Here is a 25014-nt window from a genome sequence, read left to right on the forward strand (position 1 = left end):
CCTCACTTGTGTGGGAGGCCCAAGTACCCGCGGCAGGCAAGGGCCCCAAACGTAGTGAGGCGACCTCAAGATGGCCTATCGCCAAACCACCTGGTTTTGCAAGGGGGGTCACTTTGGTTTTTGGCCCGGTGCGCGGCGGCCATCTAGGGAAACCTACCAAACCCAGGCATTTTTGAAAACTAGACACCCGGCGGCTTCCAGGGAGGTATGGCTTGCGTGGATCCCCCAACGTTTCCTTACCCAGAATCCCCTGCAAACCTCAAATTTTGCCCAAAAAATCACTTTTTTCACACATTTTGGGGTGGGAAAGTAGTGGCATCACCGGGCTCACACAAATTTACCACCACCCAGCGTTCCCCCAGGTCTCCCGGTAAAAATGGTGCCTCACTTGTGTGGGAGGCCCAAGTACCCGCGGCAGGCAAGGGCCCCAAACGTAGTGAGGCGACCTCAAGATGGCCTATCGCCAAACCACCTGGTTTTGCAAGGGGGGTCACTTTGGTTTTTGGCCCGGTGCGCGGCGGCCATCTAGGGAAACCTACCAAACCCAGGCATTTTTGAAAACTAGACACCCGGCGGCTTCCAGGGAGGTATGGCTTGCGTGGATCCCCCAACGTTTCCTTACCCAGAATCCCCTGCAAACCTCAAATTTTGCCCAAAAAATCACTTTTTTCACACATTTTGGGGTGGGAAAGTAGTGGCATCACCGGGCTCACACAAATTTACCACCACCCAGCGTTCCCCCAGGTCTCCCGGTAAAAATGGTGCCTCACTTGTGTGGGAGGCCCAAGTACCCGCGGCAGGCAAGGGCCCCAAACGTAGTGAGGCGACCTCAAGATGGCCTATCGCCAAACCACCTGGTTTTGCAAGGGGGGTCACTTTGGTTTTTGGCCCGGTGCACGGCGGCCATCTAGGGAAACCTACCAAACCCAGGCATTTTTGAAAACTAGACACCCGGCGGCTTCCAGGGAGGTATGGCTTGCGTGGATCCCCCAACGTTTCCTTACCCAGAATCCCCTGCAAACCTCAATTTTTGCTCAAAAAAGCACTTTTTTCACACATTTTGGGGTGGGAAAGTAGTGGCATCACCGGGCTCACACAAATTTACCACCACCCAGCGTTCCCCCAGGTCTCCCGGTAAAAATGGTGCCTCACTTGTGTGGGAGGCCCAAGTACCCGCGGCAGGCAAGGGCCCCAAACGTAGTGAGGCGACCTCAAGATGGCCTATCGCCAAACCACCTGGTTTTGCAAGGGGGGTCACTTTGGTTTTTGGCCCGGTGCGCGGCGGCCATCTAGGGAAACCTACCAAACCCAGGCATTTTTGAAAACTAGACACCCGGCGGCTTCCAGGGAGGTATGGCTTGCGTGGATCCCCCAACGTTTCCTTACCCAGAATCCCCTGCAAACCTCAAATTTTGCCCAAAAAATCACTTTTTTCACACATTTTGGGGTGGGAAAGTAGTGGCATCACCGGGCTCACACAAATTTACCACCACCCAGCGTTCCCCCAGGTCTCCCGGTAAAAATGGTGCCTCACTTGTGTGGGAGGCCCAAGTACCCGCGGCAGGCAAGGGCCCCAAACGTAGTGAGGCGACCTCAAGATGGCCTATCGCCAAACCACCTGGTTTTGCAAGGGGGGTCACTTTGGTTTTTGGCCCGGTGCGCGGCGGCCATCTAGGGAAACCTACCAAACCCAGGCATTTTTGAAAACTAGACACCCGGCGGCTTCCAGGGAGGTATGGCTTGCGTGGATCCCCCAACGTTTCCTTACCCAGAATCCCCTGCAAACCTCAAATTTTGCCCAAAAAATCACTTTTTTCACACATTTTGGGGTGGGAAAGTAGTGGCATCACCGGGCTCACACAAATTTACCACCACCCAGCGTTCCCCCAGGTCTCCCGGTAAAAATGGTGCCTCACTTGTGTGGGAGGCCCAAGTACCCGCGGCAGGCAAGGGCCCCAAACGTAGTGAGGCGACCTCAAGATGGCCTATCGCCAAACCACCTGGTTTTGCAAGGGGGGTCACTTTGGTTTTTGGCCCGGTGCACGGCGGCCATCTAGGGAAACCTACCAAACCCAGGCATTTTTGAAAACTAGACACCCGGCGGCTTCCAGGGAGGTATGGCTTGCGTGGATCCCCCAACGTTTCCTTACCCAGAATCCCCTGCAAACCTCAATTTTTGCTCAAAAAAGCACTTTTTTCACACATTTTGGGGTGGGAAAGTAGTGGCATCACCGGGCTCACACAAATTTACCACCACCCAGCGTTCCCCCAGGTCTCCCGGTAAAAATGGTGCCTCACTTGTGTGGGAGGCCCAAGTACCCGCGGCAGGCAAGGGCCCCAAACGTAGTGAGGCGACCTCAAGATGGCCTATCGCCAAACCACCTGGTTTTGCAAGGGGGGTCACTTTGGTTTTTGGCCCGGTGCGCGGCGGCCATCTAGGGAAACCTACCAAACCCAGGCATTTTTGAAAACTAGACACCCGGCGGCTTCCAGGGAGGTATGGCTTGCGTGGATCCCCCAACGTTTCCTTACCCAGAATCCCCTGCAAACCTCAAATTTTGCCCAAAAAATCACTTTTTTCACACATTTTGGGGTGGGAAAGTAGTGGCATCACCGGGCTCACACAAATTTACCACCACCCAGCGTTCCCCCAGGTCTCCCGGTAAAAATGGTGCCTCACTTGTGTGGGAGGCCCAAGTACCCGCGGCAGGCAAGGACAACAAACGTAGTGAGGCGACATTTGGGATAGGCAATGTTGATGTTGCCTCACTACGTTTGTTGTCCTTGCCTGCCGCGGGTACTTGGGCCTCCCACACAAGTGAGGCACCATTTTTACCGGGAGACCTGGGGGAACGCTGGGTGGTGGTAAATTTGTGTGAGCCCGGTGATGCCACTAATTTTCCACCCCAAAATGTGTGAAAAAAGGTATTTTTTGAGCAAAAATTGAGGTTTGCAGGGGATTCTGGGTAAGGAAACGTTGGGGGATCCACGCAAGCCATACCTCCCTGGAAGCCGCCGGGTGTCTAGTTTTCAAAAATGCCTGGGTTTGGTAGGTTTCCCTAGATGGCCGCCGCGCACCGGGCCAAAAACCAAAGTGACCCCCCTTGCAAAACCAGGTGGTTTGGCGATAGGCCATCTTGAGGTCGCCTCACTACGTTTGGGGCCCTTGCCTGCCGCGGGTACTTGGGCCTCCCACACAAGTGAGGCACCATTTTTACCGGGAGACCTGGGGGAACGCTGGGTGGTGGTAAATTTGTGTGAGCCCGGTGATGCCACTACTTTCCCACCCCAAAATGTGTGAAAAAAGTGATTTTTTGAGCAAAAATTGAGGTTTGCAGGGGATTCTGGGTAAGGAAACGTTGGGGGATCCACGCAAGCCATACCTCCCTGGAAGCCGCCGGGTGTCTAGTTTTCAAAAATGCCTGGGTTTGGTAGGTTTCCCTAGATGGCCGCCGTGCACCGGGCCAAAAACCAAAGTGACCCCCCTTGCAAAACCAGGTGGTTTGGCGATAGGCCATCTTGATGTCGCCTCACTACGTTTGGGGCCCTTGCCTGCCGCGGGTACTTGGGCCTCCCACACAAGTGAGGCACCATTTTTACCGGGAGACCTGGGGGAACGCTGGGTGGTGGTAAATTTGTGTGAGCCCGGTGATGCCACTACTTTCCCACCCCAAAATGTGTGAAAAAAGTGATTTTTGGGGCAAAATTTGAGGTTTGCAGGGGATTCTGGGTAAGGAAACGTTGGGGGATCCACGCAAGCCATACCTCCCTGGAAGCCGCCGGGTGTCTAGTTTTCAAAAATGCCTGGGTTTGGTAGGTTTCCCTAGATGGCCGCCGCGCACCGGGCCAAAAACCAAAGTGACCCCCCTTGCAAAACTAGGTGGTTTGGCGATAGGCCATCTTGAGGTCGCCTCACTACGTTTGGGGCCCTTGCCTGCCGCGGGTACTTGGGCCTCCCACACAAGTGAGGCACCATTTTTACCGGGAGACCTGGGGGAACGCTGGGTGGTGGTAAATTTGTGTGAGCCCGGTGATGCCACTACTTTCCCACCCCAAAATGTGTGAAAAAAGTGATTTTTTAAGCAAAAATTGAGGTTTGCAGGGGATTCTGGGTAAGGAAACGTTGGGGGATCCACGCAAGCCATACCTCCCTGGAAGCCGCCGGGTGTCTAGTTTTCAAAAATGCCTGGGTTTGGTAGGTTTCCCTTGATGGCCGCCGCGCACCGGGCCAAAAACCAAAGTGACCCCCCTTGCAAAACCAGGTGGTTTGGCGATAGGCCATCTTGAGGTCGCCTCACTACGTTTGGGGCCCTTGCCTGCCGCGGGTACTTGGGCCTCCCACACAAGTGAGGCACCATTTTTACCGGGAGACCTGGGGGAACGCTGGGTGGTGGTAAATTTGTGTGAGCCCGGTGATGCCACTACTTTCCCACCCCAAAATGTGTGAAAAAAGTGATTTTTTAAGCAAAAATTGAGGTTTGCAGGGGATTCTGGGTAAGGAAACGTTGGGGGATCCACGCAAGCCATACCTCCCTGGAAGCCGCCGGTTGTCTAGTTTTCAAAAATGCCTGGGTTTGGTAGGTTTCCCTAGATGGCCGCCGTGCACCGGGCCAAAAACCAAAGTGACCCCCCTTGCAAAACCAGGTGGTTTGGCGATAGGCCATCTTGAGGTCGCCTCACTACGTTTGGGGCCCTTGCCTGCCGCGGGTACTTGGGCCTCCCACACAAGTGAGGCACCATTTTTACCGGGAGACCTGGGGGAACGCTGGGTGGTGGTAAATTTGTGTGAGCCCGGTGATGCCACTACTTTCCCACCCCAAAATGTGTGAAAAAAGTGATTTTTTGGGCAAAAATTGAGGTTTGCAGGGGATTCTGGGTAAGGAAACGTTGGGGGATCCACGCAAGCCATACCTCCCTGGAAGCCGCCGGGTGTCTAGTTTTCAAAAATGCCTGGGTTTGGTAGGTTTCCCTAGATGGCCGCCGTGCACCGGGCCAAAAACCAAAGTGACCCCCCTTGCAAAACCAGGTGGTTTGGCGATAGGCCATCTTGAGGTCGCCTCACTACGTTTGGGGCCCTTGCCTGCCGCGGGTACTTGGGCCTCCCACACAAGTGAGGCACCATTTTTACCGGGAGACCTGGGGGAACGCTGGGTGGTGGTAAATTTGTGTGAGCCCGGTGATGCCACTACTTTCCCACCCCAAAATGTGTGAAAAAAGAGATTTTTTGAGCAAAAATTGAGGTTTGCAGGATATTCTGGGTAAGGAAACGTTGGGGGATCCACGCAAGCCATACCTCCCTGGAAGCCGCCGGGTGTCTAGTTTTCAAAAATGCCTGGGTTTGGTAGGTTTCCCTAGATGGCCGCCGTGCACCGGGCCAAAAACCAAAGTGACCCCCCTTGCAAAACCAGGTGGTTTGGCGATAGGCCATCTTGAGGTGGCCTCACTACCTTTGGGGCCCTTGCCTGCCGCGGGTACTTGGGCCTCCCACACAAGTGAGGCACCATTTTTACCGGGAGACCTGGGGGAACGCTGGGTGGTGGTAAATTTGTGTGAGCCCGGTGATGCCACTACTTTCCCACCCCAAAATGTGTGAAAAAAGTGATTTTTTGAGCAAAAATTGAGGTTTGCAGGGGATTCTGGGTAGGGAAACGTTGGGGGATCCACGCAAGCCATACCTCCCTGGAAGCCGCCGGGTGTCTAGTTTTCAAAAATGCCTGGGTTTGGTAGGTTTCCCTAGATGGCCGCCGCGCACCGGGCCAAAAACCAAAGTGACCCCCCTTGCAAAACCAGGTGGTTTGGCGATAGGCCATCTTGAGGTGGCCTCACTACCTTTGGGGCCCTTGCCTGCCGCGGGTACTTGGGCCTCCCACACAAGTGAGGCACCATTTTTACCGGGAGACCTGGGGGAACGCTGGGTGGTGGTAAATTTGTGTGAGCCCGGTGATGCCACTACTTTCCCACCCCAAAATGTGTGAAAAAAGTGATTTTTTGAGCAAAAATTGAGGTTTGCAGGGGATTCTGGGTAAGGAAACGTTGGGGGATCCACGCAAGCCATACCTCCCTGGAAGCCGCCGGGTGTCTAGTTTTCAAAAATGCCTGGGTTTGGTAGGTTTCCCTAGATGGCCGCCGCGCACCGGGCCAAAAACCAAAGTGACCCCCCTTGCAAAACCAGGTGGTTTGGCGATAGGCCATCTTGAGGTGGCCTCACTACCTTTGGGGCCCTTGCCTGCCGCGGGTACTTGGGCCTCCCACACAAGTGAGGCACCATTTTTACCGGGAGACCTGGGGGAACGCTGGGTGGTGGTAAATTTGTGTGAGCCCGGTGATGCCACTACTTTCCCACCCCAAAATGTGTGAAAAAAGTGATTTTTTGAGCAAAAATTGAGGTTTGCAGGGGATTCTGGGTAAGGAAACGTTGGGGGATCCACGCAAGCCATACCTCCCTGGAAGCCGCCGGGTGTCTAGTTTTCAAAAATGCCTGGGTTTGGTAGGTTTCCCTAGATGGCCGCCGCGCACCGGGCCAAAAACCAAAGTGACCCCCCTTGCAAAACCAGGTGGTTTGGCGATAGGCCATCTTGAGGTGGCCTCACTACCTTTGGGGCCCTTGCCTGCCGCGGGTACTTGGGCCTCCCACACAAGTGAGGCACCATGTTTACCGGGAGACCTGGGGGAACGCTGGGTGGTGGTAAATTTGTGTGAGCCCGGTGATGCCACTACTTTCCCACCCCAAAATGTGTGAAAAAAGTGATTTTTTGGGCAAAAATTGAGGTTTGCAGGGGATTCTGGGTAAGGAAACGTTGGGGGATCCACGCAAGCCATACCTCCCTGGAAACTGCCGGGTGTCTAGTTTTCAGAAATGTATAGGTTTGCTAGGTTTCCCTAGGTGCCGGCAGGGCTAGGGTACAAAATCTACAGCTAGTCACTTTGCCAAAAAAAGGGTCATTTTTCACTCCAAAACCACGTTGCGTTTTGCGCCGTTTCCTGTCGCGGGCACTAGGCCGACCCGCACAAGTGAGGTACCATTTTTCTCGTAGGACTTTGGGGAACGCGGGGTGGGTGGAAATTTGTGGATCCACGCAGATTCCAGAACTTTCCATCACAGAAATGTGGGGAAAATGTGTTTTTTTTGTCAATTTTTTACGTTTGCAAGGGATTCTGGGTAACAGACCATGGTGGGAGGCAGTCAAGTCACCCCATCCTGGATTCCCCTGGGTGTCTAGTTTTCAGAAATGTATAGGTTTGCTAGGTTTCCCTAGGTGCCGGCAGGGCTAGGGTACAAAATCTACAGCTAGTCACTTTGCCAAAAAAAGGGTCATTTTTCACTCCAAAACCACGTTGCGTTTTGCGCCGTTTCCTGTCGCGGGCACTAGGCCGACCCGCACAAGTGAGGTACCATTTTTCTCGTAGGACTTTGGGGAACGCGGGGTGGGTGGAAATTTGTGGATTCACGCAGATTCCAGAACTTTCCATCACAGAAATGTGGGGAAAATGTGGGTTTTTTTTCAATTTTTTACGTTTGCAAGGGATTCTGGGTAACAGACCATGGTGGGAGGCAGTCAAGTCACCCCATCCTGGATTCCCCTGGGTGTCTAGTTTTCAGAAATGTATAGGTTTGCTAGGTTTCCCTGGTGCCGGCAGGGCTAGGGTACAAAATCTACAGCTAGTCACTTTGCCAAAAAAAGGGTCATTTTTCACTCCAAAACCACGTTGCGTTTTGCGCCGTTTCCTGTCGCGGGCACTAGGCCAACCCGCACAAGTGAGGTACCATTTTTCTCGTAGGACTTTGGGGAACGCGGGGTGGGTGGAAATTTGTGGATCCACGCAGATTCCAGAACTTTCCATCACAGAAATGTGGGGAAAATGTGTTTTTTTTTGTCAATTTTTTACGTTTGCAAGGGATTCTGGGTAACAGACCATGGTGGGAGGCAGTCAAGTCACCCCATCCTGGATTCCCCTGGGTGTCTAGTTTTCAGAAATGTATAGGTTTGCTAGGTTTCCCTAGGTGCCGGCAGGGCTAGGGTACAAAATCTACAGCTAGTCACTTTGCCAAAAAAAGGGTCATTTTTCACTCCAAAACCACGTTGCGTTTTGCGCCGTTTCCTGTCGCGGGCACTAGGCCGACCCGCACAAGTGAGGTACCATTTTTCTCGTAGGACTTTGGGGAACGCGGGGTGGGTGGAAATTTGTGGATCCACGCAGATTCCAGAACTTTCCATCACAGAAATGTGGGGAAAATGTGGGTTTTTTTTCAATTTTTTACGTTTGCAAGGGATTCTGGGTAACAGACCATGGTGGGAGGCAGTCAAGTCACCCCATCCTGGATTCCCCTGGGTGTCTAGTTTTCAGAAATGTATAGGTTTGCTAGGTTTCCCTGGTGCCGGCAGGGCTAGGGTACAAAATCTACAGCTAGTCACTTTGCCAAAAAAAGGGTCATTTTTCACTCCAAAACCACGTTGCGTTTTGCGCCGTTTCCTGTCGCGGGCACTAGGCCAACCCGCACAAGTGAGGTACCATTTTTCTCGTAGGACTTTGGGGAACGCGGGGTGGGTGGAAATTTGTGGATCCACGCAGATTCCAGAACTTTCCATCACAGAAATGTGGGGAAAATGTGTTTTTTTTTGTCAATTTTTTACGTTTGCAAGGGATTCTGGGTAACAGACCATGGTGGGAGGCAGTCAAGTCACCCCATCCTGGATTCCCCTGGGTGTCTAGTTTTCAGAAATGTATAGGTTTGCTAGGTTTCCCTAGGTGCCGGCAGGGCTAGGGTACAAAATCTACAGCTAGTCACTTTGCCAAAAAAAGGGTCATTTTTCACTCCAAAACCACGTTGCGTTTTGCGCCGTTTCCTGTCGCGGGCACTAGGCCGACCCGCACAAGTGAGGTACCATTTTTCTCGTAGGACTTTGGGGAATGCGGGGTGGGTGGAAATTTGTGGATCCACGCAGATTCCAGAACTTTCCATCACAGAAATGTGGGGAAAATGTGTTTTTTTTGTCAATTTTTTACGTTTGCAAGGGATTCTGGGTAACAGACCATGGTGGGAGGCAGTCAAGTCACCCCATCCTGGATTCCCCTGGGTGTCTAGTTTTCAGAAATGTATAGGTTTGCTAGGTTTCCCTAGGTGCCGGCAGGGCTAGGGTACAAAATCTACAGCTAGTCACTTTGCCAAAAAAAGGGTCATTTTTCACTCCAAAACCACGTTGCGTTTTGCGCCGTTTCCTGTCGCGGGCACTAGGCCAACCCGCACAAGTGAGGTACCATTTTTCTCGTAGGACTTTGGGGAACGCGGGGTGGGTGGAAATTTGTGGATCCACGCAGATTCCAGAACTTTCCATCACAGAAATGTGGGGAAAATGTGGGTTTTTTTTCAATTTTTTACTTTTGCAAGGGATTCTGGGTAACAGACCATGGTGGGAGGCAGTCAAGTCACCCCATCCTGGATTCCCCTGGGTGTCTAGTTTTCAGAAATGTATAGGTTTGCTAGGTTTCCCTAGGTGCCGGCAGGGCTAGGGTACAAAATCTACAGCTAGTCACTTTGCCAAAAAAAGGGTCATTTTTCACTCCAAAACCACGTTGCGTTTTGCGCCGTTTCCTGTCGCGGGCACTAGGCCGACCCGCACAAGTGAGGTACCATTTTTCTCGTAGGACTTTGGGGAACGCGGGGTGGGTGGAAATTTGTGGATCCACGCAGATTCCAGAACTTTCCATCACAGAAATGTGGGGAAAATGTGGTTTTTTTTTCAATTTTTTACGTTTGCAAGGGATTCTGGGTAACAGACCATGGTGGGAGGCAGTCAAGTCACCCCATCCTGGATTCCCCTGGGTGTCTAGTTTTCAGAAATGTATAGGTTTGCTAGGTTTCCCTAGGTGCCGGCAGGGCTAGGGTACAAAATCTACAGCTAGTCACTTTGCCAAAAAAGGGTCATTTTTCACTCCAAAACCACGTTGCGTTTTGCGCCGTTTCCTGTCGCGGGCACTAGGCCGACCCGCACAAGTGAGGTACCATTTTTCTCGTAGGACTTTGGGGAACGCGGGGTGGGTGGAAATTTGTGGATCCACGCAGATTCCAGAACTTTCCATCACAGAAATGTGGGGAAAATGTGGGGTTTTTTTCAATTTTTTACGTTTGCAAGGGATTCTGGGTAACAGACCATGGTGGGAGGCAGTCAAGTCACCCCATCCTGGATTCCCCTGGGTGTCTAGTTTTCAGAAATGTATAGGTTTGCTAGGTTTCCCTAGGTGCCGGCAGGGCTAGGGTACAAAATCTACAGCTAGTCACTTTGCCAAAAAAAGGGTCATTTTTCACTCCAAAACCACGTTGCGTTTTGCGCCGTTTCCTGTCGCGGGCACTAGGCCGACCCGCACAAGTGAGGTACCATTTTTCTCGTAGGACTTTGGGGAACGCGGGGTGGGTGGAAATTTGTGGATCCACGCAGATTCCAGAACTTTCCATCACAGAAATATGGGGAAAATGTGTTTTTTTTGTCAATTTTTTACGTTTGCAAGGGATTCTGGGTAACAGACCATGGTGGGAGGCAGTCAAGTCACCCCATCCTGGATTCCCCTGGGTGTCTAGTTTTCAAAAATGTATAGGTTTGCTAGGTTTCCCTAGGTGCCGGCAGGGCTAGGGTTCAAAAACTACAGCTAGACTCTTTGCAAAAAAAGTGTAAATTTTCAGTGTGAAAATGTGGTGTGTTCACCTTAGGTTTTGAGCCACTTCCTGTCGTGGGCACTATGCCTACCCACACAAGTGAGGTACCATTTTTCTCGGGAGACTTAGGGTAGTTCAAATTTGTAAAGCAACTGTTATTACCTGTTGATTTTTGATGCATTTCTCCCTTCCAAATGAAAGACATTGTGTAAAAAAAAAGTCATTTTGAAAAATGACCAATAATTGTCATGCAAATATGAGTATTCCCAATTTCGAAAATGTGCAAATATGCACTGTTTCTGAACTCTGTAATTTGTTCCCATTTCAGAAATACATAGGTGACTTTCATACCGATTTTTCCAAGTATACATTTTCCCACAATAATTGCTATATACCCGGACCAAAAAAAAAAAACATTACAAAATGCTGCTCATTTTTCTACTCTGGGTTCGTTGGGCTCTTGATGAACCTACAAGTCCTATATGTCCCCACAACCAGGAAGGTCTACCGGATGTAACGGTACATTGCTTTCAAAGAGATGTCATAATTCGAAGAAGTTACAGGTAAAAACGTTGACTCAAGAGGCTGCTTTTTTCAACAAATTTTTAATTTCTCCTATATTTGCCTGTAAATTTCTATAAAGAAACCTTGATGGATCTACGCAAATGACCCCTTGCTGAATTCAGAATTTTGTCTACTTTTCAAAAATGTATAGCTTTCCAGGATCCATTATTGTTTTGTTACCCTTTTCTACCGTTAACTGGAAGGAGGTTGAAAGCACAAAAAATAGCAAAAATAGGGTATGTCCCAGAAAAATGCCAAAACTGTGTAAAAAATGTTGGTTTTCTAACAAAAGTCTGTCATTCCCTAAAAGCTGGAGAAATTGTGATTTCAGCCCCACAAACCCTTTTTTGATACCATTTGCAGAGAAAAACCCAGAAGCTTTCATTTGCAGCCCGTTTTTCACATTTTTCACAAAAAAAAAAAAAAATTGCTGTATTTTGACTAATTTCTGTGACCCCTCTAGGAGAATCCACAAACCCTGGGTACCTTTAGAATCCCCAAGATGTTGGAAGAAAAGGACGCAAATTTGGCGTGGATACCTAATGTGGTCAAAAAGTTACAGGGGCCTAAGCGCGCACTACCTCAAATAGCCCAAAAAGGGCTTAGCACAGGAGGGGAAAAGGCCTAGCAGCGAAGGGGTTAATAATAAAAACAAAGCAACAGGCAAAGCTCCCTTTGAAAAGACCTTCTGAAGTTCCACTGATTAACTTCAAATAATGCAAGAACGTTACCCTAATATTGTTAGCGTGCAGAGCAGGACGGAGCAAGGGCATGATTTTAACTAACCGCAAATGGAAAACTGCGCTATAGCACCACTTCCAATAATATTCCTATAGGAAAGAATAACTTGCCGTTTTATGACGCTGCCGCTAGAGGGCACTCAAACATTACTACTGCAGGACACGTTTGTTTTCCGTCGCCTCTTATTCTAAAAATAAAATCTTTTGAAATTTACTGTCAACCATTATTACTCATATGAACTTTGAGTTTGTTCAGGAATGCATTAAAACTTAGATAACTAATTAGTAGCGAGGTAATATAGCCTTGGTCCGACTACAAACATAAAGACCCACGCCCCTTTGAAATATTTGTTAAAATGTACCAGAAAGGAGAACTGTTTGCTTAAAAGCAATAGACATGTACACAGTGAAAGATTAAATGAATAAGAGCACATGGTGAGCCCTAGACATAACACATTTTTGAAGCCCTAAAAAATAGGCACTTATTAAAGGCAGCCAGAAACCTCTGGCACGTGGACCGCTGATTTAAAAAGTGTAGATGATCTTCCAGCATAAAGGCATCTGGAGTTTTCCTTCTCATCATGTGCAGTTCTTTTCTGGGATTCGCGGCATCTCTTCATGCATCTGATGACAGTAAGGAGCCCCTGTCTTAAGGAAGGACATGGGATGTCAATATGACATTCATTTAATTAGAGCAGAGGAACTTCTACTGAGAGAGGCGAGCATTTACAGCTCCCTAACCCCTTTATGAAATCCACAAATATTATTTGAAGTCTGGCAGTTCTTGTAGTAAACTTGTTTACGTTCTAGTGGCGACTGAATGACATTTTATTCCACCGCCGGCTTATTAAAATAGTGAAGTGAGTGGAAACAGAGTATTTTTCCGCAGGGTTGGACTGGAAATCAGAAGCAACTTAAGAGGGGAGATTTATTAACCAGGTGCAAAGTCTTGATGAACATGCCTCGCAGTTTTTTCATTACTTGATCCATAAGGCATTGAATGAGTGAGCTTTGCAAGCACCTTTAACCCTTTGTAGGGAGATTTTAACCAGAGGCACAGCTATCATTATAGAAGCACCAGACATGGGGGACTGAGGGGCTCACTGGCCAACAATTAGGGACTTTTTTACTGTCTCTACCAGGAGTTTAGATCCATTTTCTTTGCCTGCATTTGGACCCATGACACCTGTGCTGCGTCAATGGTTTTGAGGACCTGGAGCTTCTGTCCGTAATAAAATTTAGGGAAGCTTGGGGTTACATAAAAATGTAGAGTGCAAAAAAAAAAATCTGCTGAAACTCCAAAATATGAACCAACAAAACCTCGACTTTGCATAAGACCTCCACGCAAAGAACACGGCCTGCATCTAATCTTTACAATCATACTTTTCTGCCATCACAGCTCAGCGCCAAGACGCCTCGGCATTCGAGCGCTATACAAGCACCAAACATAAAGATAATCTCACTATCAAATATTGGCCCCCATATTGCCAGGACTGGATTTAGAACAGTAAATCCACCCAATGCCAATCAATATATCGTGACGCGAGATTGGCTTCACATTTATCTATTGCCAACTAAACTCAACAACCAACACTCGTTGTGCAGCGCGAGAAGAGGAACGTTAATGCCAATGGGAAAACTTTTGGTATACGTGACAATATTGAAGAATAAAGTTTGTATGGTTTTCTACTTTTATGACAGTTTTTGTGCTGAAGAGAGATGATGAAAATGGAACTCAGACTGGAAGAGAGTAGAACGTCTCTGAGACGAGACAAACTAAACAATCCTGTTGAATACATATGGATGTCAAGGGTTTTGAGGAAACAGAGTCGGGAAACCAGATGATAGTTGATTGAGGGATCCACTGATGGATTCTTGAATAGAGGCAGGACTCGAAGCAATTTGAATAAAGAGCCAGAGAGCAGGGAGTGGTTGAGGGGTTCTGTAAAGTAAAATAGGACCTGAGAGGATAAGGTCAGTGATCTGATTAATCAGGGTCTGAATGTGAGATGTGGTGCCCAGGAGACATTGTTTGCCCCGAGGACGAGCACAAGCTGAGATGGGGAGGTAGCACGCGAGGAGTGCAGGTTAGAACTGAAACAGGGACAGGCTGAAAAGCACCGTACTGCTGGGGACCGACAAGAGCCGAGAATCATAAAAATTGATATGATTTTCAAGAATTGTAAGGGACATCTATTTGCAATGAGTGAAGACAGGCTATTGAAGTTCTAGCGGGTGTAAGGAGACCATTTATTGTACTTGCTAAGCTGGGAGCGAAGGGAGGTGAGGTGTAAGAGCAGAATGCTGATTACAGTATCTTCTGTGCTGGTGACCGCATTACGGCATAGCCCATATGTATGGAACTGCTTGTCTTTCTTCATTTGTATAGCCGGGTACACATGAAGGTTTTACAGGGGCATAGCATGAATGTTTTCCATGACTGATGTTAGAGGACACATACAGTGAAGATAGGATGGCAGCGGGCTTCACATGCTGTCTCAAAATTAATTTAGAAATGATCACAATGTGAAGCGATTTAAAGTTGTAATGTGACTTAGGTAGGAAGGTATGGTCTTTGCAGATGTTAGGTTTGCTTATGGAGGATAAGATGCAGGGGAGACTCCTCCATTAGAGAGGAGGAGCGTCGCCCCACTCAGAAACCCCCCCAAAGATGAAAAATAAAATGGTAATTAATTACCATTTTATTTTTCATCCCCCCGAGCCGAGTGTCAGGATTGGGGCCGGGCTGCTGGTGAGTGACATAAGCATGTAACTCAACAGGGAGGAGGGTAGGCTGGTATGGCACTGATAAAGCGCCCTGTTATTCTGAAATTTGTAGGGGTGCATCATAATCACTGTTAGTCTGCACCCATATATTTAGTGGAAATGTATTAACGTGTGTCTTAGAATTGTAATACTAAAGCAGCAGATATTAGGACAAATTAGAAATGTAATCATGCCATTTATGAAGCTCAATGTAGTGGTTAATCGAAATTGTATCTTAGGCAACGCATAATGATTGGTCCCCGTAAAATGTGATGCATTAGGTTTAAACGTTCACCATATTAAAATCTGCACGTGTAGTTTGCTTATTCATGTATGTAGAGTAATGAAATCAATGCTTATAGTGTGATTCTAGAAATGTGTGTTTAAACTGTGTAAAGGCCTGATCACATATACATTTGAGAGGCCTGTTCGTTTAGCTAAGTATTGTAGGCCGAAAATGATTTTCCTTGGTAAGGCTCTGGGTTTCAGGGATGTTAGAAAATCTCGGAGAAGTGGAAAGTTTTTCTTTCCCATGTTTCTTTTGCAGGTGCAAGGACACCTAGCTCGTTAGAGAACTAACCCTTTGTTTCAGGAGTTAGGATGGCATGAGAAGCCAACATGGGAGTATACTGGAATGCAGGGATGATACTTTCGGCGGAGAAGGTGCCTGGGACCCAAGGACGAGTAAACCGTCATTGGAAGGGAGACAAGGTTCAGTGGAATAATACTGGGAGAAGACCTGGCTGGAGAGGTGTGCCGGAGGGCGTGTTCTACGATTTTGGGATTTTGAATTAGGGACAGTGCCCCGTAGGATTAGCAGTTGAGGTCTAGATGGGAAGCTACAAGGAGAATCTTAGAACGAGCTCTGACAAAGTGAGTGTACTTCTGAGGAAGTCTTCACTTCTGACACCTTTTATCCTCTTGCCTGGAAAAATGCTAAGTAGGGATGTCACCTTAGAGATAGAGTAGGGTCAGACTAACAGATTTGCATTTTAAGGTTAATAACTTCTAACATAGAGATTGGAGTCGTTATTGCCTGCCTGATGCTTTTAGAACTGACTATTCTTCTTATTCAGAGTCGGATGAGACTCCTACGTAGACTCTTTTTTGTATTAGTGCCCATTTATTTTCTTAACCTCGTGCTGAGGTACTTGTATGCGCAATCATTTTTGGCTTTGTAATAAATCCCTAAAATTTGAGATTCGGAGTCAGTGGTCCTTTAGAGTTCAAATTCGTTTCGATTGATTATGTGATGAAATTTGATTTCCTCCCCTCTACACTATTTAGCAGATAAAAAGATCTTGGCGACCTGAGAGGATTCTTGGTGATGGTAAGACAGATAAGAATCCGGCATTATCAGCACTGTTTAAAGTGCCCATGTCTTTTTTCCCGGCCATCTTGCAACGGCCAGCCACACACGCGCACTTTAAATCTTTCAAATTGGCAGTCTTATGACAGCCGGGTTGAGAGACAGTGCATGCCTCCAGGGCTCTGTGGAGGGCCGAGTGTGGCCACTCCCACCAATCCTGGCACTGCTCACATGCTGCATGTGAGCAGCACCAGGATTGGGCAATGAAGTCCCCGCATCCTGTTCCAGTTCCAAGTCGAGAAGAGGTCCGGAGCGAGGATGTCGCATTAGGTATATTTTATTTATAAAACTTTCCCTGTGCGTGCCCCCTTCTCAGTAGATGCCAGCAGCCACTGATAAAATGGTGAAAAAAATGGAAAGAGCCATGAGAGTCACATGCATGAGGTGTGGGTGAGATGGAGATGGGTCATATGAGGTGGGTGTTTCACAATGCTTCAGAAGGGTGTAGAGGACGGGGTTGATCAGGAGTTTGTCATTACTTTTGATTGACGTAGGTGTTGGTCACGGAGTGCTCGTACAGAAGTTAACTGAAATGGATCTGTTGGCAGATTGGAGGTGGAGATTGAAGACACCGATGATAATCAATGGAATGGTACCTGCATTGAGATCTTCTCAAACTGATCTGATAGCTCAAAGGGGGTCGATACAGCATTACAATGTGCACCTTGAAGGAGCAAGTGCAATGACTCAAATGTGTTCCAGGGTAGAAGACCGGGGAAGGGCTGGGATAGATGCAATCTATTTTTTTAGTAGGAGAATGACACCATAGTGGGACACCTATAGTATGCGTAAGAAGGATCTGTAGTAAATGATGTTTTATTACCTATTGAGTTGGCATTCCAGAGGCAGAGTGAGATGTTATCCCTGGAACACAGATGTTTATTGAGATTTAGTGAGTCTTTGGTGTCTAGACATGGTGAGGATGAAATGTGGTAGGAGTGGGGGTTTGTTCTGATAGCATTGGTCAGCAGAGGAGCGTGGGTCTGAGAAGCAAAGCCTACATTTTTATTAATTCAAACATTTACATCACTTTTGGACTGTGAATACAAGTAGAACTACAACTCCTGAATATTAAAGCAGGTCCCATGCCTGCTGCCTCTACTAATAATAACGTGTTTGTCAGATAAGGGTTACACTCTGCAGTTTTGTCGTTGTTTAGCATTATTAGACAACTTGATGATATTCAGTTTATTCCTCTTCAAGGATGAAACACTAGGTCAGCTCTACTGAGATTCAATCCTCCAACTGAAATTCAAACCTTCAACTTGATGTAGTATTACAGGTGAGGGCTCTTTGGCCTTATTCTATACTCAGGACCAACACAGAGTCAATTACTATTAAGTTTCGTTAGAAATGGGGTTTATGGTTGGCCAATGTATGCACCCTAGCCAGGCAGAACCTACCACTCTAGTCAGGGTAAGTCAGATACACACCAAAAAGAACCTGTGCTCTCCCTCTGGTAGCTTGGTGCAGAGCAGGCAGGCTTAGCTTAAGAGACAATGTGTAAAGCATTTGTGCAGCACACACTCACAGTAACACAATGAATGCACCACAAAAAGAGACTCCATACAGGTTTTTAAAAATAGATGTTATATATTATAAACAAAACAAGACCAAAGCAAACAAATTCCAATCAGTAGAAGTCGAGATATGGTTTCTAAAGAATAAATGGAAAAACAGCACTTGGAAGTCACTAGCGCAAAAAAGTTACTTGAGGTCGTGCTAGACCTGGGTAAATCCAAAGATCAGGCTGCCTGCGATTGAGCCAAGGACAGCTACAGGACTCAGACAGGTGCTGCTGATAGGGTACCTTGGATGGAGCTTCGAGGCAAGCAGTGGAGGAGGTGCCACGGCGTCTTCGATCGGTGGATGGAAGCGAGCATTGGAGCTGATCCATGCCATTGATGGAAACTACGGTGTCAAACCCCTTTGCGATGCAGGTGCTGCATCGATGTCGAACTGCGCTGTGCGTCGAGGATGAGCCGTGCAGTTGGTTGAAGCCATGTTGTCCATCAACTTCTGTGTCAAAGAGTGATAGGTTGGTTGCGATGAGCGCAAAGTCATCACTGTGTCGATTTTGTAGCATAATCATCTGTAGCACCCACTTCTAAGGCCCAGAACTGGAAAGGGGAACCCCAGGCAAGGATAGGACTCACAGACAGCAGAGTCCCATAGCAACAGCAGAATTGCAGGAAGTCTCTTGTGTCCCTGAGACTTCAGAAATGCAAGCCAACAAGCCCCTGGAGGTCACTTTGGATGGAAGGCAGAGTTCAGCTCTCTTTCAGTACAGTCAGGCAGCAGGACAACAAGCAGGCAGCAGTCCTTCCAGAAAAGCAGTCCAGTTGAGTCCTTTAAGCAGCACGGCAGTTCTCCTGACAGAGGTCCAGTTCAAGAGCCATAAGTGTCTGAGTTAACGGGGTCAGAGCCCCAGTACTTATACTAAAAAATGTCTTTGATGTAGGGGGGTGACTTCAAATGAGCTCTCTGAAGTGCACAAGGATCTCTTTCAATCCAGACCTGGCTCCAGACTATCGGCAGGGGGTAAAACAGCCCTTTGTGTGAGGCATGACCCAACCTATTCAGATGTGTGACCCATCTCTCCCCCTTCCTGCCCAGGAAGGCTATCAGTATGCAGATGTATGCAGGTCTATCCACTGTCATACCCAGCCCTTCCTGTGCTGTGGCTGTCAAGAGGGAATGCACAAAGTGTAGCTGTCACCCAACCTAGACTTGTATTGGAGACAGGCTGCAAAGCACAAAGAGTTATGAGCACAGAGAAATGCCCACAAAGTGGCATTTCTAAAAGAGTAATGTGAAATCCAACGCCATCAGTAAGTAGGATGTATCACTACCATTCTAAACATACAAAAGCTACTCCTTTGTGATCAGGAATTACCACTTAAAGGTACATAATGGAAAGCCTATTAGAGGAGTAGGCCTCACTACAGAGAAAAAACAAATAGGCTATTTATCACTACCAGGATATGCAAAACATACATGTCCTATCTTTTACTTACACCGCACCCTCCCCATACGGCTACCTAGGGCCTCCCTTAGGGGCGACCTATGTGTAATACAGGGGGGGGGGTTAAGGCTTGGCAAGTAGTTTTAAATGCCAAGTCAAAGTGGCAGTAAACTACGCACACAGGCCCTGCAGTGGCAGGCCTGAGACAGGGTCTACTTATGTGGGTAGGACAAGCACTGCTGTAGGCTCACTAGTAGCATTTAATGTACAGGCCCTGGACACATGTAGTGCACTTTACTAGGAACTTATAAGTAAATTAAATTTGCCAATTTGGTATGAGCCAATGCTACCATGTTTTAGGGAGAGAGCACATGAGCTTTAGCACTGGTTAGCAGTGGTAAAGTGCCTAGAGTTCTAAAGCTAAACAAAGTGAGTTTAGAAAAAATAGGAGGGGAAGGCATAACGATTGGGGTAACCCTGCAAAAAGGGCTATTTCCAACAGGTTCACTCTGTTTTTATTTTTATGAAAATAAATTCATGTTTTTATAACAAAATAAAACCCTACTATCTGCTGCTTACACTCATATCTCAGCACTACGTACTTAAGTCATTTGTCTATGTGACCAAATAACAGTGACTGGTCATGTTTTTTGGACTGTGCGATTGAGGTCTTCTGAATTAGTTTGGCCAGGTGTGGTCAGAGGTAGCCTCTGCTTGCTTTGTTCTAAGCAAGCCACAGTAGCATCGGTGATGTAGTGCACCCAGGATTCAATTTGTAAAGGCCGGGAAGTATAAAGATGAGAGTGGGTGCATAAAGTAGGAAGATTAGTAGTGTATTCCGATCTGCAGGGATGAGGACTACTGAATATATAGGGTTTAGCTGGCTGTGGAAAGTGGGCAGGATTTCATATGCAGTGGTGTTCATGGAGAGCTGTGCCAAGGACAGTAGCAGAATTTGCAGCTGAAGCAGGCACACAGACCAACAGAGAGATGCTTCACTGTGTCTCACTGAATTATGTACAGCTTTGTTGTTAAAGGAGCAGAGCAGACTGAACAGTGAACATTTTGTCTGCCATATCCACAACTCCTCAAAACAAGATGGCGGCATGGAAGAGACAACTAACATATCCCTAGGGACTGCTAGTATACAGAAATTCAAAGTGTGTCTAAAATGTCTTTAACTAGGCATGTCCGAAAACAATCCCATTTTCATCATCGTGAATAACTTTATTTCGGTCATCAGACCATAAAAGTACAATAAAATATATACAAGTACAAGGATAAGACCATAAATAGAGAAACTGTTTTAAGACAATTATTAAACAATGAGTTATCATGGTTAAAAGAAAAGAAGAAAAAAAAGCTAAGGCAAAGCATTTCATCAATTAAAACTCATCCTTCTCCGCCACATGCCATATAAAAAGCGGGAGACTGCATAAACAACGAGGGGATTAGTGTCATGCGTCAAAACTCTGCATGCTTGTGCACACTGTCTGAGGCCCAAATTTTTGCACAAAGGGACAAGCCAACATTTTCGGATCATACTATAAGCTGGGCAGAAGAACATAATATGAATAATGTCTTCATTGCAGATTTTACAGGCTGGGCAGATGCCCTCCTTCGTTTTATCCCATCTAGATGTTAATGCCCCAATTGGCAGGGAACCATGCCTCAACTGAATGTATAATTTTCTAGCTAAAGGAGGCTGTACTAAGTCCAAGAATACCTCGAAGCCAAAATCAGTTTTCACCATTAAGAACTCAGAAGTCAACCTCCCCAAAGTGGTCGAGCAGCATACATTTTTAAAATTATAAGATCTTACAGCCGCCAATATCTCTGACTTCTGAGTCCTCACACAGCTTATGGCCGGGGTATCCCAAAGATGGGGCAAACCAACTTGGTACAGGGAAGTCTTTATATGGAGTAGCCATGGTATTTTCTTGTAATTTAGCTGTCTCCAAACTGCAATAAATTCCCCTCTAAAAGTTGCAAGTTCGGGGACGGACCATAGCCTTCTCCAGAAGAGTAATGGTCGTACAGCCGCCAGGTCACTAACGGATTCTAGATCCATATCCAAACGCAGTGGTGTTAGAGGGGTGCTCTGGGGAAGACCAACCACACCACGCATAAAAGCATGTTCTACCTTCTGCAAGTTGGATGTGTTTGTATGGCCCCACAGTTCAGCAGCATACAAGGCCGCTGACCTCACCTGTATTTTGTAAATTTCAAGTACAGGAGTAACTGGTTTAAATATGGAGATTCTATGTGATCTTCCAATTCCTCCCGCTATCTGCGAAAGCCTCAGGGAGGATTTAGCTACATGGGCATCCCACACAAAGTGCTCAGTCAGCGTGACTCCCAGATAAATAAAGGTCTTAACTCTTTCTAGGGGGACACCAGCTAGTGCAGGGTTCGGGCGGGTGTGCCTCGGGGGATTGAAGATCATAAACTTAGTTTTCCCCAGATTGATCTCCAATCCCCTCGAGGCACAAAAGATCATAAAACCGTCCAAGACCCGCTGGATACCCGTTGATGTCCGCGACAGCAACAATGTGTCGTCCGCGAACATCAGAGCGGGCACCCGACCAGAAGCCAGAAACGGGGCGTCACTATCCCTAAGATTATTTAATTCATTAACCAGACCATTTACATATAAACTGAACAGTGTGGGAGCCAGTACACAACCCTGGCGAACCCCACGGGTTACGGGAAAGCGAGCTGAAAGCTCCCCATTCTTCCCATTTTCAATTGCCAAAATTCTGCGAATACAAATTTGAAGTTACATTACTCAAAATTTTCCGAGTAATAATCCAAGGAAAAAACATTTCTTCTTTGGTAGAAACAAATCCTTCAATTCAAAATTCCGAGTGGAGAGTTCATTTTTTTTTTTAAACAGAAGCAGACCACTAAGGAGCCTGGGTAGTGTAACTTGTCCTATTCATGTCGCCCTATTTTAAGCAACTGCCATAACCATGGAAGTGGAGTGTTGAATTCTTGCACAGCAGGTGCTAACATTTACATCTCGCGCTCCGTGTCAGGCTGCTCTCGCCAGCACATCTCAGAAACGCACAGCGCTCTATGGACAGAAAGACCACCAGGAAAGAGGAACCATAAAACAGGTTTTAGGACCACTGACACCGAATACCCTCGAGCGCTAATTCGGAACGCATCCCCTAAAGCTGTTAAACAAAAGCAAACAGTATCAACAGATTCCGTGTTCGCCTCTCTAGCTCAGGTCTCCTGAAGAAAGCACAATTGGGGCTCTTTCCTCGTGCTGGCCCAGTAATGTATGTAAATATATATTTACGCATTAGCGTAAACTTGCTCATTCGAACAACACATGTTTGACATGTACAGGTTTCACACTTTAAGTTACCTTTTGTCTTGGTAGTTGGGCTGCACGATTTTCCCAATTTTTCCCATTTGTTCCATAGCACCCTGGTAAAAAAAAAAGAAAAAGTACACCTTGAAGTTATCTTCTGTTTCACGTGTTTAAACTGATATGAAAGATCAATAAATTATTCATGCAAATCAAATTCACAGGGCAATTATCTTTGTCAGTATAATAGGAGAAATGGTACTGGGAGTAATGCAGACAGAAATCAACAGATTTAGGTTAAATTATGGAAGAGGGCAAACAAAGCCGCTTCCCTTACTATGTTCATACTCTGAAAAATGTGCTTTAAAATTAGTTTGTTACCAAGAAACAAACGGGCTTTAAAGAAGACTTGGTAGAGGGTATAAAAATGAATTTATCCATGGCTACAGCAAAATTAGGTTGCTTAAAAGAATATTCCGGAAAGTTGATCAGGATTTGCATGTGAGAGATCTGATGAATGTCCCACTCTAACCAAAGCCTCATCTATTTCTGGATTTGAAAACGCGCCAAAGAGTAAATCAGTGATGTGTCATTAGATCACTGTTTGGTTAGAGTACTAAACCCCTTAATCTTACAGGCTTTTGTCCCTCTTTGATGCCCATGGCTGATGACATTTCACTTTGATTCTAGGCTACTTCTTTAAATTCGCTGACTTCCAGCCAGCTAACTGTACTGTGAGGTGCATAAGTGGTGGCCAAAATAAGTAATTTGTAAAGTGTCCCCAAAACTCAGCATTGAAAATAGATGAGAGGACTTTCCCAGTCTGGCTCTAGGGAACAGGTTCCCTTGCTAAGACGCGGATGATCGACCTCTAAAAGGGTTGTTGATTCTAGGTATCCTCCTTTCTTGAGCACTTCACAATCGATTTTGGATGGAAATTGTGTAATTTCGTTATTTTGTATTAATTTACAAATACTATTTATTCCTTTAATTTTAACAAGATACGTGCATGTTTGCCCTCAAATCAGAGTACCTACATGTTTACAGCTGCTACTTTCTCCAGCGCTGAATGTCATAAAATCGACTTCAGTGATATGTTGCAGAATGATTCTGTTGTAGCCGAGACCACTACTTTGTCAAGTTAAGTATAGATGGGAAATCACAGATTTTCTGTTCTTAAGTCCGCATCTATTTACCTTGATGATATATAAGTTGGCAATACTGTGGACTCTATATTGTTATAGTTTGATATTTTCATGACCCCCTCCAGCATCTCCACTAGAAATGTAATTAACAGCACTTTCTTCTTCTTATCGAAAGTGTAAGTCCAATATAATAAAAGTGTACAATCTGCCAATGATGTCTTTGATAGTCTACTTGCTACAAGCTTTGCAACCCCAATTATAATTATCTTTACGAAATGTATCCTTCAGTAACCTCAATTTTCTGTGAGGCTTATTTGGCCTATAGCATGGTTCCAAAAGCAATCATTTCAAGCACTTTGGATTTGAACATTTTTATGATTGGAAGCCATGATGTATACAGGCTATTGAATTTTAGTAGGTCATATGCACTACCACTAGTATGTTTAAGGTCTTCCAGGTATCATTTGAGCTACGCATTATACTAAGTAAGTATGTGATGTCAGATGCACCAGTTCATGAGTGTTAAACTACCACCTCACCTGCCATCTTCAAGATCCTATGCACGTTTTTAGCCCTGTGAACAATTAGCTCTACTATTTTTCCAATTAGAAAATGTGAGTTGATTAAGTTGAAGCTCTAGTCCTATCTGGATAAAGACACAAGACAACATAATCACCAATATAAGATAAAATAGTTACACACTTTGTTACAAATTCTGTTGAAAACGTGCATTCTTAAGTGACACAAGAGGGAGGTCAGTTAATAAAAAGATGACAGTCTGGGGTTGCTGAAATGCCACAAGCCAAGATGACAGCCTGTCAAGGACTGGATGCTGAGAATGTCTACTGAGTCTCATCTTGACTGCCGAAGAAAAAAGAGACTCCTCCCAGTAGCCGGGGGCGTGGGCTCTCTGCACTGATCAGTACACGCGAATGGTGTCAGGCGCCTCCTGAAGAGGGTCCCAGATAAGAGAAGAATGCATAAAGGGATAAAAAAAACTCGCTGGCAATCTTGTAAGTCTTCTTTAAAGATGAAGATTCATGCAAAGTTAATTACAAGGCACCAAATTTACCAACATCAGGGAAGAGAAAGAACCAAGCTAACGTATCAAGTAGTAGGTCATATAAATTTAATCTCCTATAAGCAAAAACAAGGGATAAAAAATATTGGGGTGCTATAATAGTCTGTTTTCACATCCTGGGAACACTGAGAAGCAACAATCCAAACTATAGTTGAGAAACGCCATTAAACCAGGTGAGACTGCTTGGCAAACTGTACAGGCAGCAAGTGGGGACATCAATGCTAATATTCTAGTCAGTGTTAAGATTATGGGGTTACTTAGAGTTTGGCAAATCCAGACATCAGCCAAAAAGTGGCAGATGCCCTGACCATCGAATTTAGAATGCTGTTGACATCAAGGCACTCTTAATACAGTAGATGAGACATCCGCCACTTTTTGGTGGCTGCCCAACATCGGCCTAACCTAAATTAACCC

General features: G+C 46.5%; 1 protein-coding gene across 2 annotated transcripts in view; it reads right to left on the reverse strand.

Moving 5' to 3' along the window:
* Positions 1 to 25014, reverse strand: part of FGGY (FGGY carbohydrate kinase domain containing) — a 2161252-nt gene that overhangs the window by 38164 nt on the left and 2098074 nt on the right. For both annotated transcript variants that reach the window (XM_085602490.1, XM_085602489.1), the window contains one exon: positions 22432 to 22493. In XM_085602490.1, the coding sequence (XP_085458616.1) occupies positions 22432 to 22493 (62 nt within the window). The remainder of the gene's footprint in view (positions 1 to 22431; positions 22494 to 25014) is intronic.

This window comes from Triturus cristatus, chromosome 4_2 (assembly GCF_964204655.1).
Source record: "Triturus cristatus chromosome 4_2, aTriCri1.1, whole genome shotgun sequence".
In the NCBI taxonomy this organism is placed as follows: Eukaryota; Metazoa; Chordata; class Amphibia; order Caudata; family Salamandridae; genus Triturus; species Triturus cristatus.